General features: G+C 54.5%; 1 protein-coding gene across 1 annotated transcript in view; it reads right to left on the reverse strand.

Annotated features, from left to right (window-relative positions):
* Positions 1-778: 778 nt before the first annotated feature.
* BCAT2 (branched chain amino acid transaminase 2) overlaps positions 779-12,860 on the reverse strand; it is a 41,037-nt gene continuing 28,955 nt past the window's right edge. Inside the window, exons 5-14 of the mRNA XM_025368002.1 lie at positions 12,273-12,347; positions 11,795-11,995; positions 6,154-6,264; positions 5,948-6,067; positions 5,651-5,814; positions 2,856-2,998; positions 2,603-2,688; positions 2,248-2,388; positions 2,098-2,172; positions 779-1,186 (exon numbers count right to left, since the gene is read on the reverse strand). Coding sequence (XP_025223787.1) covers positions 1,148-1,186; positions 2,098-2,172; positions 2,248-2,388; positions 2,603-2,688; positions 2,856-2,998; positions 5,651-5,814; positions 5,948-6,067; positions 6,154-6,264; positions 11,795-11,995; positions 12,273-12,347 — 1,155 coding nt within the window. The 3' untranslated portion in view covers positions 779-1,147. The remainder of the gene's footprint in view (positions 1,187-2,097; positions 2,173-2,247; positions 2,389-2,602; positions 2,689-2,855; positions 2,999-5,650; positions 5,815-5,947; positions 6,068-6,153; positions 6,265-11,794; positions 11,996-12,272; positions 12,348-12,860) is intronic.

Raw genomic sequence — 12,860 nt, forward strand, 5'->3', positions numbered from 1 at the left:
CAGCTAATTTTTGTATTTTTAGCAGAGATGGGATTTCGCCACATTGGCTAGGCTGGTAGCCTCAACCTCCCGGGCTCAAGCAATCCTCCCACCTCAGCCTCTGGAGTAGCTGGGACTATACTCACATGCCACCACACCTGGTTAATTTTTTGTATTTTCTGTACAGATGGGATCTCACTGCATTGCCCAGGCTGGTCCTCCCGTCTCAGCCTCCCAAAGTGCTGGAATTGCAGGCGTGAGTCAGTGCACCGTCTAAACTCTTCCACATTTAATCCCTCCATCAGGTGAGAGTATCGTGCTCCACTCCACAACCCACTAGGGTCCCATGACTGCAGTCCTGGCTGAGGGCACTAGGCCAGGTCTGGGTGCAGAAAGAAACTTTGGGCCAGGTAGGGGACTGCAGGCTGGAACAAGGGTGCCAGCAGAAGGCAAGAGTTGAGTTGAGGCCAGGACCTAGGGGATAAAGAGGTGGGGGAATGGAGAGCAGAGTCAGGGGGCAGGAGGAACAGGGATCAGGGTCTGGAGGGCTTTGAGAGGAAAGGACGCAGCACCTAGAGGTCCGGCCCAGTGACTGGGTGACGGGAAAGTAGGGGAGGAGCTGGTTGGTGGGGGGGAGATAGTAAGTTCAGTGTGGGAGACATGAAATGCTCCCCCAGGTTAGAGAAACCGTCAGAACACCGGGGGCTCGGATGACTGGGTCCTTCAGAATAAAATGGGCTGAGGAGGCAGGATTCCTGGGTTAAAGCCCCAGAGTCGCGTCACGGAAGAAGCCAGATAATGTGTGTTCTTTGGCATTTTATTTCAAAATTGCAGCAAAGACAGAGAGGAAAAAAAAACTCAACGGCAACACCGGCGGTCTGGCCTGAGAATGGAGAGATCCGGAGTCGGGGCCAAGGTGTATCCTTGACCTCACGACAAGGAGCAAGGGGCGGACCTGAACCCGAGACGAGGGGCTGGGGACCAAGATGCCTGGGTCGGCCCTTATGGCTTTGGGGGTGTCGCAACCACATGGGGGGCGCCAGAGACCCAGACACCGCCCGCTGGCCTTTTATTTAGTATTGCACTTCAGGTGAGTCATTGGTAGGGAGGCAAGTGCTGGCGTGATGAGATGCTACAGGTCGGTGGATATGGAGCACAGCCTGCAGCATCACACCGGGAACATCCACTCGTGGGCTCTGATTCCGTACTGCGGAACAACGGAGGCAGCGATGAGGTGGAAGCTGCTCTACAACTCCCAGCAGGCCCTGGGGCGTTTCAGGCCAAGTGCCTACGGAGCTGTGCCCCAGTGGCTCACGGGAAATGTAGTCCACTTCCCAGACGGCCAACAATGATGGGGAACGGGGAATCAAGGCTAAGGTAGCACAGAGGCTCCCGGGAGACGTAGTTCTGAAGAGAGGAATTATGGCCAGGCCTCTAAGGCTCTTGGAAAAAGTCACTTACAGCTCAGAAAGCCCGTATAGTCAGAGGATGTGTAGTTCTAGGTCCTGATGCACAAAAGTTTACAGAAATGTAGCTCTAGGTCTGGGAAAGGAGCCCAGAGATTCTTGGGAAAGAGATCTTGGCCCAGAAGATGGGAATGCCCCAGAGGCTTGTGGGAGGAAACAGTCTGGTGCCAGAAAGGCGCCAAGGTCCCGAGGCTCATGGGAGGAAGCTTTCTTCAGCCAAAGGGATAGCCCAGGGCTCCAGGGAATCTTGGGAGGCTGACCTCTGAGATGGCCAGAGGACTGGCTAAGGTCTCAGAGATTTATGGAAAGGGCCTTTCTCCCACCAGGGCACCCAGGGGCCTCAGAGGCCCACAGGGAGGGGGTTTCTCTCACCAGGGCACCCAGGAGCCGCAGAGGATCACGGGAGGGGGTTTCCAAGGCTGAAGAAATATCCAGGGCTCCAGGAGCTCACAGGAAAGGGTGATTTAGCCCCAAAGGGTTTTCCAGGGCACAGAGCAGCATGGAAACCCACTCTCCAGGGCCCCAATAAGAAGGGCCATTATCTGTTCCTGGTGCTACTGAAGGAGGCTGGCTCTTAGTCCAGGGGCTCATGGGACACCAACTTCTCCAGGGAACAAGCTCCCGGCCCATTCCCCGGCTGCCTGCAGCTCACCTGGATCTCCTTCAGCTCCTTCTGGAAGCGGAGGATCAGCTCGGGCCCGTTTTCCATGGTGGGAATGTGGAGGTTCTGGGGCAGAAGGTGTGGTGAGGACCGAGCCCCTCCCCGCCTTCCCTCCTACCCACAATGGCAGCCGCGCCTCACCTTGTCTTTGTACAGGATTCGGTGCACTGGGCAGACCTGGCAAGCAGTGCCTGAGCCAAAGACTTCCCGCACGCGGCCCTCCTCCAGGGCCCGCAGCAACTGCTTCATGGTGATCGTGCGCTCCGCCACCCGGAACTCACCCTGCAGGGCAGTTGGCAGAGACACACGTGTCCCCAGAGGGTTGCCCTGCTGCAGACCTCCACCTCTCCCTCCCTGAGGACAGTGAGAAAGACAGAGGCCCAAGGGGAGAGACAGACCCAGGAGAAGGGGCAGAGACATGCCAGTGTGCCCCAGCCCTCTGATGCCCTGGCCCCTGGCACATGGCGCCCATCACCAGAAGATGCCATGTCCTCACCCAGGTCTGAGCCAGGTCCAGCAGACTCTGTCTGACCACTCCAGGCAGGATGACACCGTTCAGTGGGGGTGTCACCAGCTCCAGCACTAGGGCAGGTGTGAGGGGTGAAAGATGTTACCTCTCACCCCCTAGCACCCCCGTCTTAGGAGCCACCCCCTTTCCCCATCCCAGAATCCCTGGGGCCTGTAACCTGCCAGGAATGATGGTGCCACCCACTCCCACCAGGGTTCGGCTAGGTCGCGGGAGGGCTCACCCCCATCTTCGTGGGTCCAGTAGACAAAGATGTTCATGGTCCCCACCTCAGTGAGCTGGTGGTCGGGCCCATACAGCCAGAGGACCTGTTCACAGCCCTGCTTGCGTGCCTCCTGTTGCACTAACACGGTGGGCCCATAATTCCTGGTGGAGGGCAGACTGGTTGGGTGGGACAAGGGAGCCCCATCCTTCCCCAGCCCAGTCCCAGAGGAGGCTCATCCTGCTCTCTCCTGTCTCCCTGCTCACAGCTCTCCCGGGACTCCCCAGTTCCCCTGAGACAGAATCCCTGACTTTTCATTTGGCATCAGGACCCTAAGTGGTTATGTCCCCTCTCTCCTGTCTCTTCCCAATTTTCCCTTCTTTTTTTTTTTTTTTTTTTTTGAGATGGAGTCTTGCTCTGTCACCCAGGCTGGAGTGCAGTGGTGCGATCTTGGCTCACTGCAGCCTCTGCCTCCTGGGTTCAAGCGATTCTCCTGCCTCAGCCTCTCTTGACCTCGTGATCTGCCCGTCTCGGCCTCCCAAAGTCCTGGGATTATAGGCGTGAGCCACGGCGCCCGGCCCTCACCGTTTCGTAGTGACCAAATCCTCGGCTGTCATTCAAAACTTTTTTTCTTTTTTTTGAGACAGAGTCTTCCTCTGTCACCCAGGCTGAGGCTAGAGTGCAGTGGTGCGATCTCAGCTCACTGCAACCTCCGCCTCTCGGGTCCAAGCAATTATCGTGCCTCAGCCTCCTGAGTAACTGGGGCATGCAGCACTATGTCCAACTAATTTATATTTATATTTATATTTATATTTATATTTATATTTATATGCGCCCACCTCAACCTCCCAAAGTGCTGGGATTACAGGAGTGAGCCACCACACCCGGCCTTCATTTTTATATTTTTAGTAGAGACGGGTTTCACCATGTTGGCCAGGCTGGTCTCAAACTCCTGACCTCAGGTGATCTGCCCACCTCGGCCCCCCAAAGTGCTAGGATTACAGGCATGAGACACTGTGCCTGGCTACAAAACCATTTCTGATGTCACCTCCTTGAGAGGTGTTTCCAGACCTCCCGGCTGGGTGCTGGACTTCCCTGGACTCCCCCAGTGAACTGGGCTACCTGGATGACTTTCTGTGTTTCTCTTTTTTTTTTTTTTTTTTTTTTTGAGACGGAGTCTCACTGTGTCTCCCAGGCTGGAGTGCAGTGGCGCGATCTCGGCTCACTGCAAGCTCCGCCCCCCGGGTTCACGCCATTCTCCCGCCTCAGCCTCCCAAGTAGCTGGGACTACAGGCGCCCGCTACCGCGCCCGGCTAGTTTTTTGTATTTTTAGTAGAGACGGGGTTTCACCATGTTAGCCAGGATAGTCTCGATCTCCTGACCTTGTGATCCACCCGCCTCGGCCTCCCAAAGTGCTGGGATTACAGGCTTGAGCCACCGCGCCCGGCCACTTTCTGTGTTTCTCTCCCAGAGACAGCCTCTCCCCTCAGCTGCTAACAAGCCTCCCATGGCTCCCCAGTGCCCCGGGACAAGGCCCTAGCCTCCATCCGGTATTCCAGGCCTGCCTGAGTCTATGACTACTTGTTAAGCGTTTTGCAAAACCCAGACTTATTTTTGTAACCTGAACATCATCTGTGATCCTATTCCTTCCGTCCCTGTACACGTGGTCTCTAGGATTGGAAACAGTTTGCTGACTTTTGTACCCAGGAAACCCCCTCTTCCCTCCTCCTCAGACCCAGTTGAAGGGTCGCCTCCTCTGTGAAACCTTTTTTTTTTTTTTTTTTGAGACGGAGCCTCGCTGTCACCCAGGCTGGAGTGCAGGGGCGCCATCTCGGCTCACTGCAAGCTCCGCCTCCCGGGTTCACGCCGTTCTCCTGCCTCAGCCTCCCGAGTAGCTGGGCCTACAGGCGCCCGCCACCACGCCCGGCTAATTTTTTTTTTTGGCATTTTTAGTAGAGACGGGGTTTCACCGTGTTAGCCAGGATGGTCTCAATCTCCTGACCTCATGATCCACCCACCTCGGCCTCCCAAAGTGCTGGGATTACAGGCGTGAGCCACCGCGTCCGGCCTCTGTGAAGCCTTTCACAATGCCCTGGGTCACCTCACCAGAGAACATGAAGCTCCAAATACTGGGGTTCCCACCAGCCTGGGAGCCCTGGGAGGGCAGGGCTCAGGGGCTGACTCATATGTGTGCCCAGTTTCTGCCAGCACAGGGCCTGGCCCTCAGGAGACCTCACAGGATGTGGCTGAAAGGACCTGAATGCACCCCCAGCTGGGGCCACATTCCTGTCCCCACACGCCAGTGCCCACCCTCTGCCTTGGTTGCCCAGGAGACCCAGCTGTCTTCTTCCTGCCCTGCTGAGCTGAGGCCACCGGGAGACAGATTTACACAAGTCCACACGGGGGTGAGGGGCTTTGGAGGTTCAAACAACTGTGGGAGCTGGGTTTGGGGAGCGCAGCCCAGCCCGGGGTATCAGGGGAAGTTTCCGGGGCGAGAGGCCAATGAGCTGAGTGTAAGCTTCATTCCTGGAGGCTTCCCGGGACCAGTCCTGGTTTCCCCACTGACCTCCACCCAGTGCCTTCCCATCTGTGATCCTTTTTGTCCATCTGGAAAATAATCCCTCCCTCCTTCCTTCCATGGTTTGTTTTCAGGGACCAGGGAGGTCAGGGGAGCACGGCGCTTAGCACTGAGCCCGGCGCGGTGCTGATGTCACCTTCGCGTGACATCCAGGGGCGCGGCCGAAAGCACGCACGCTGGTCCCTGTGTCTCCAACGCCCAGTGCGCCAGTCGTTCTGGGGTTGGGGGTGCTACTTACCCCCCTAACTTGTAGTTGCCGACCCCGCCCACCCAGGCCCGGATGAAGGTTGGGTCGGCCAGGAGGGAGACCGGGGTCACGGAGCCTCCAGGGAAGTAGGCGCCCACGGGGCAGAGAATGACGAACAGGAGCGCGCTCGTGGGCTGGGCGACACCCAGGGAGGGCTGCGAGGGGCAGAGGGGCAGCGTCAGGAGTCCAGGCCCCCAGTCCCTTCCCCTCCCCTGACCCAGGCCTCCAGGACCCCACCTCAGAATCCCACCACGCAGCCCAGTTCCCCAGCCCTGGAGTTGGGCCCACCTCGTTTCCAATGAACACAGGCCGCACATAGAGGCTGGTGCCGGCGGCATCGGGGACCCAGGCCTTGTCCACCTCGATGAGCCGGCGGATGCACTCCAGCAACTCCAGCTTGTCGAAACTCTGGGCGGGATTCTGAATGAGTCAAGGGGCCCTTGCTGTCCCGGCCCCAGCCCTCCTCCCCATCCCGGCGGGCCAGGACCCCTCACCGGCAGGCACATGCGCAGGGCTGAGCGCAGCATCCGGTCCATGTTCAGCCAGGGGCGGAAGAGACGCACCTGCTGGTCTTTGCCTTTGAACGCCTTCATGCCCTCAAACAGCTGCGGGGACACGCGGGCGGGAGTCTCGGAGACTTCTCCAGACAGTCATGAGAGACAGTGAGAGACACCAAGACAGAGAGAGACAGATACACAAAGACACAGACAACTGAAAGCTGGAGGCCAAGAGGAGAGCGCCGGGGAGATTTAGCAGCTGGGTCACAGAAATAAGAGAAAAAGAGAGACAGATATAGACAGAGAGACAAACAAACAGGTGGAGACACACGGAGACTCAAGAAAGCAAAGGACACGACTCGGCTCAGTGGCTCATGCCTGTAATCCCAGCACTTTGGGAGGCCGAGGCAGGAGGATCACTAGAGTGTAGGAGTTTGTGACCAGCCCAGGCATTAGGGCAAGACCCCATCTCCACAAAAAATATGAAAATCAGCCAGGCGCGGTAGCACCTGATTGCAGTCCCAGGTACTTGGAAGGTGGTGAGAGGATCACTTGAGCCTGGGAGTTCGAGACTGCAGTGAGCCATGATCGTGCCACTGCACTCCAGTCTGGGACCTAGTTTTTTTTTCTGGAGACTCTGTCCCTGATCACTACCGCATGGTTCCAGGTTTGCTTGTTCAGCGTCTGCTCTCCTGCACAGTGGAAGAGTCTTAGGGCAGGGATTGCTCTTGACACTTTACCAGACAGCCTCTCTTGCAGTCCCCTGCACCAGGGTAGGTAGTGCTTGTCACAGAGTGGGTTTTTTTTGTTTGTTTGTTTGGTTTTTGTTTTTGTTTGTTTGTTTGGAGACAGGGTCTCACTCTGTCGCCCAGGCTGGAGTGCAGTGGCCTGATCTTGGCTCATTGCAAGCTCCACCTCCCAGGTCCAAGTGATTCTCATGCCTCAGCCTCCTGGGTAGCTGGGATTACAGGCACTCGCCACCACACCCAGCTAATTTTTGTATTTTTAGTCGATTCACCCGCCTCAGCCTCCCAAAGTGTTAGGATTACAGGCGTCAGCCACTGCACCCAGACAGACTTTTTTTTTCTTTTTTTCCCCCATAGTGGGTTTTTGATGAATTAATAGATAAATGGATGAAGAATGGAAGACAAGCAAAACTAGCTATGATATTCTGGGGGGATAAAAATCACCACCATAAAAATGAGGAGCAAGAGGGGGCGGGGAGTAGCCCTATCAGGTAGTAAAACAGATTATAAATCTACAATACTTAAAACAGAGTGACACTGCTATATGAGTAAACAGACTGAACAATGGGATAACCAAATATTCACCTAGAGAAAAACTACATTCAATCTCGATTTCACACCTCACACCAGAAGAAATTCCAGATGCATTAAAAGTCTAAATGAAAAAAAATATATATTATACCATAAAAGCTGTAGAAGAAAACAGAGAGTAACTGTTTTCTATCTTGGATTGGGAATTTTATTTTTTATTTTATTTGAGATGGAGTCTCACTCTGTTGCCCAGGCTGAAGTGCAGTGGCTCTATCTTGGCTCAGCGATTCTCCTGCCTCAGCCTCCCGAGTAGCTGGGATTACAGGTGCCTACAACCATGCCCAGATAATTGTGTTTTTGGTAGGGACGGGGTTTCACCATGTTGGCCAGGCTGGTTGTGAACTCCTGACCTCAGGTGATCCGCCCGCCTTGGCCTCCCAAAGTGCTGGAATTACAGGCATGAGCCACCGCAACTGGCCATGTTTTTTTTTGTTTTGTTTTTTGTTTTTTCAATTTCTTGTACACATGGGGCCTCACTATGTTGGTCAGGCTGGTCTTGAACTCCTGAGCTCAAGCAATTGCCCTGCCTCTTCTTCCCAGCCCCAAATGAATTTTTAAAAACCTAACCTGATAGAAAAATCAGCCTAGCAAATGGACAGTTCACACAAAAGGAAATATAGGTGGCCCTTAAGCTCGTGAGAAGATAGTCAATTTCATTCAGCGTTAGGGAGAAAAATGCAAATTAAAATTACTTTAAGATACCTTTAAAACCACATGGGAGATTGGAAAAGATCTAAAACTTGGACAAGGGTTGTCCAAGGTGTGGAAACAAGCTCTGCTGGTGGGCGTGGAAACTGACACGCCCTGTAGATGTAGATGTGGATATGGTAATAGCTATCAAGATTCCAAGCTTACATATCCTTTGACCTACAGTTCCTGAAATTGAGCAGAGAGATACACTTGTACTTAAAGAAGTGACATGTGTACAGGATTCCTTTTTTTTTTTTTTTTGAGATGGAGTCTCGCTCTGCCACCCAGGCTGGAGTGCAGTGGCGCAATCTTGGCTCACTGCAACCTCCGCCTCCCGGGTTCAAGCAATTCTCCTGCCTCTGCCTCAGCCTCCCGAGTACCAGGGATTACAGGCACCCACCACCACACCCAGCTAATTTTTGTATATTAGTAGAGATGAGGTTTCACCATGTTGGCAAAGCTGGTCTTGAACTCCTGATCTCAGGTGATCCATCCCCCTGGGCCTCCCAAAGTGCTGGGATTACACAGGAACCACCACCCCTGGCATCATACTAGATTCTTTATTGCAACATTGTTTATAATAGACAGAAAACAACCTCAGTGTCCAACAATAGGGGATTGCTTAATGAGGTGCATTGTTAGGATGACACAGCATGAGGCCGCAAGAAAAAGCTCTTTAAGCTTTAAGGTATAGAGAAGAATTTCCAGGCCCAGTATGATGGCTCATACCTGTAACCCCAGCACTGGGAGGCTGAGGTGGGAGAATTGCTTGAAGCCAGGAGTTCGAGACCAGCCTAGGCAACAAATTGAGATGCTGTCTCTGCACAAGATTTAAAAATTAACTGGGCAAGGTGGTGTGTGCCTGTAGTCCTAGCCACTTGGGAGGCTGAGGCAGGAGGATCACTTGAGCCTAGGAGGCGGAGGTTGCAGTGAGTTGTCACCATGCCACTGCACTCCAGCCTGGGTAACAGAGCAAGACACCGTCTCAAAAACAAAAAAAAACCCAGATAAATAGAGGTCAGATAAAGTGGCTCATGCCTGTAATCCCAGGACTTTGGGAGGCTGAAGCAGGAGGATCACTTGAGCTTAGAAATCTGAGATCACCCTGGGCAACATACAAAATAAAATTAGCTGGGCGGGCATGGTGGTGCACACCTGTGGTCCCAGCTACTCGGAAGGCTGATGCAGGTGGATCGCTGGAGCCTGGGAGGTCAAGGCTGCAGTGAGCCAAGATCATGCCACTGCACTCCAGCCTGGGCTACAGAGCAAGACCCTGTCTCAAAAAAAAGTCGTAACAACAACAAAAATGCAGGTGGCCAGGCTTGGTGGCTCAAGCCTGTAATCCTAGCACCTTGGGAGGCCGAAGTGGGTGGATCACTTGAGCTCAGGAGTTCAAGACCAGCCTGGGCAAAATGGTGAAATCCCATCCCTATTATTTAAAAATAATAAATACAGGTAGACAAAGACAGAAAGCAGACTAATGGTTGTCAGGGGCTGGGGTGAGGGACAATGGGTACCGATTAATGGGGATGGGGGATTAAAGAGTTTTGAACCTATATGGTGGTGATGGTTGTATAACATTGCCTCCCACTGAATTATGGGCTTTAAAATGGTTGGAGGCCGGGCGCGGTGGCTCATGCCAGTAATCCCAGCCCTTTGGGAGGATGAGGCGGGTGGGGATCATCTGAGGTCAGAAGTTTGAGACCAGCCTGGCCAACATGGTGAAACCACGTCTCTACTAAATATACAAAAATTAGCCAGGCATAGTGGTGCACGCCTATAATCCCAGCTACTCAGGAGGCTAAGGCAAAAGAATCACTTGAACCCAGGAGGTGAAGGTTGCAGTGAGCGAGATTGTATCACTGCACTCCAGCCTGGGGGACAAAGTGACAGACTCTGTCTCTAAATAAATAAATAAATAAGAAAAAAATAAAATAAAAAATAATACACGTGGTTGGCCTGCAATCCACACATGTCCCAGAGTGAGAGTGACATGGGGACCACATTGTCCTACTCCCTCAGCTGCCCCCCTCCGCCTTCTGGACCCACGGGATCACAGCAGCACGTTCTGTCTGCCAGGGCCGCAGGCTTCCTCTGCGCTCACTCCACTGAAGAAAAAGTACTGGGTCCCCAGCCAGAGGACAACTGCTGTGCTGGGCTGAAGGGAGAAGTGTGTGGTGGTCTCTAAGTAACCAGCTTCCTGGAGGCTCCACAGGCGTAATCCTGCCCGTCCCGCTTATGCCCTGGCAGAAGTGTCTGGCTGTGATTGAAGGTGTGTGTGCTCTGTACAGAATCGACTGGTGTTGCGTAGATGTCCACAGTGGGAGGGGAGGGGGAAAAAACAAAACCTTAAAATTCTGGAAAGGAAGGAAGAAAGGAAAATATGGAGGGAGGGAGGGAGAGGAAAGAAAGGAACGGAATAGAAGTCTTAATGCCACAGAACCATGCTCTGGAGGACCCAAATCAGCCAAACTGCTAACCAGTTACTGGAGCTGCAAGATGCTCATTTAAATCTTGTCTCAACCAAAGTTTCCTCATGAAGACTTTGCTTTCAGCCATAGCTCTAAGTCCTAAAACCAAATGCCTCCTGGATCTCTCTCCTAGAAACTTCACAAGTCTCTCAGGCTCGCCAGGTACCACAAAGCTGCTCTTCCTCCTGGGTTCCCATGTGGGGACAGGCCCAGGGTCCACCCGGTCACCAGCCCGGCCTCCTCGCCTGTAACTCATGTCCTCCACAAGGCCTGAGAGGGTTCTCACTATACCTAGACGTGGCCCTGCCCCTCCCTTCCTCAGAGCCCTCGATGGCTCCCAGCACCCTTGGACAAGGCCCCAGCCCCTCGGCTTCTCCATGGCCCTGACATTTTCAGCCTCCTCCACCACGATCCAACACCGCAATTTCTCCCAAATATACCAGGCTCTGCTCCCATTTGGGGTTTGGACTGGCTGTCCCCTCTTCTGCCATCCCCCCCAACTGCCCCCTTCCCGCCAACTCCCCCTAGCTGTCTCCTCTCCTGCCATCCCTCCCCCGGCTGTCCCTCTCTCGCCATCCCTCCCCCGGCTGTCTCCTCTCCTGCCATCCCTCTGGCTGTCCCTCTCCCACCATCACCTCCGACTGTGCCCTCCCCCACCATTCCCCCCCACCCACCACTGTCCCCTCTCCTGCCATCATCCCGGCTGTCCCTCTCCTGCCACATCCCCTGGCTATCCCCTCTCCCACCATCCCCCCGGCTCTCCCCTCTCCTACCATCACACCGGCTGTCACCTCTCCCGCCATCCCCCCCTAAGCTCCCCTTTATGCCAGAAGAAGCTGTGCTTTCTTTCAAGTGAGGCGGGGTCTCTACTAGCCTCCACAGGGCCTCCATCAGAGCACAGATCACACTGAGTTATGCCCACAGCATAGGGTTTTCCAAGTGAAGGAACGGGGTCTGCTCATCTCGGCGAACCCAGCATCACCGAGCATGGGCCTGGAGAATGGAAGGCCTCAGGAAACGAATGATGAATGCACAGAAAGGAGAAACACACAACAAACAAACCAAGGGAGGTGCACCTGGCAAGAGACACAGCAAGGAGATGCAGACAGGGATGGGGAGAGAGGCCGGCCGCTATGCCACCTGCAGAGAGTAGTGGAGGCCGGAGGAGGCTGGGTGCAGCGTGAGGTTCTGGAAGGGCTGGATTCGGGGCTGGCCCCAGCCCTTGTCATTCCATTCCACCATCAGCATGTGGTCGGTGAATGTCTTCCCAAACACCAGGGGCTCGCCGGGGCTGGGCTTCTTATGAGGCTTCTGTGTCATTTCCAGCTGCAGGTCTGCAGCCTGAGGAAAGACAAGGGTGTCCTAGAATCTGGCCACAACCTCCAAGCTGAAAAACTACAACTCCCATGAAGCCCTGGGCCTCAGACCCATAGAGAAGAAGGACCCATCACCCTAGAGCATTCTGGGACATGCAGTTTCATCCCTTTTCCACTGCCCAATGGCAGGGCTGTTATGCTACCCACTGCCATCTCTGGGCTGTGGACCTTTTGGAGATGCCCAAAACCAGCTGCCAGCCCCCTCCTCTCTCAGAGCCAAGCATCGAGTTCCCTCCTTTCACCTTGAAACTGGAGGAGGCATATCTTCTGGGACCACACAGAAGCCAAGGGGCAGAGAGAAGCTTTCGTGCCCAGATCTGGGTGGAGAAAGAAGTGAGAGAGAGGGTGAATGGGGCGCAGCAGGGGCCCTGGCAGCCCGCTCGCCACCTCCTGCACTTGGAGGTCCTGCTGGCCTGCCTGTTCTATCCCAGTCTCAGTCCATTCTAGACAGGGGCAGGTGGTCCTGAAGGAGGCCAAGTCCTCTCCCTGCCCCGACGAGGGCTCCCTAGAAAGAGCTGAGTCAAGGCCAGGTGCGGTGGCTCACACCTGTAATCCCAGCACTTTGGGAGGCCGAGGCGAGCGGATCACGAGGTCAGGAGATCGAGACCATCCTGGCTAACACGGTAAAACCTCGTCTCTACTAAAAATACAAAAAAATTAGCCAGGCATGGTGGCAGGCGCCTGTAGTCCCAGCTACTCAGGAGACTGAGGCCAGAGAATGGCCTGAACCCAGGAGGCAGAGCTTGCAGTGAGCCGACATCACGCCACTGCACTCCAGCCTGGGTGACAGAGCGAGACTCTGTCTCAAAAAAAAAAAAAAAAAAAAAAAC

Source organism: Theropithecus gelada, chromosome 19 (assembly GCF_003255815.1).
Source record: "Theropithecus gelada isolate Dixy chromosome 19, Tgel_1.0, whole genome shotgun sequence".
NCBI classification, from domain to species: domain Eukaryota; kingdom Metazoa; phylum Chordata; class Mammalia; order Primates; family Cercopithecidae; genus Theropithecus; species Theropithecus gelada.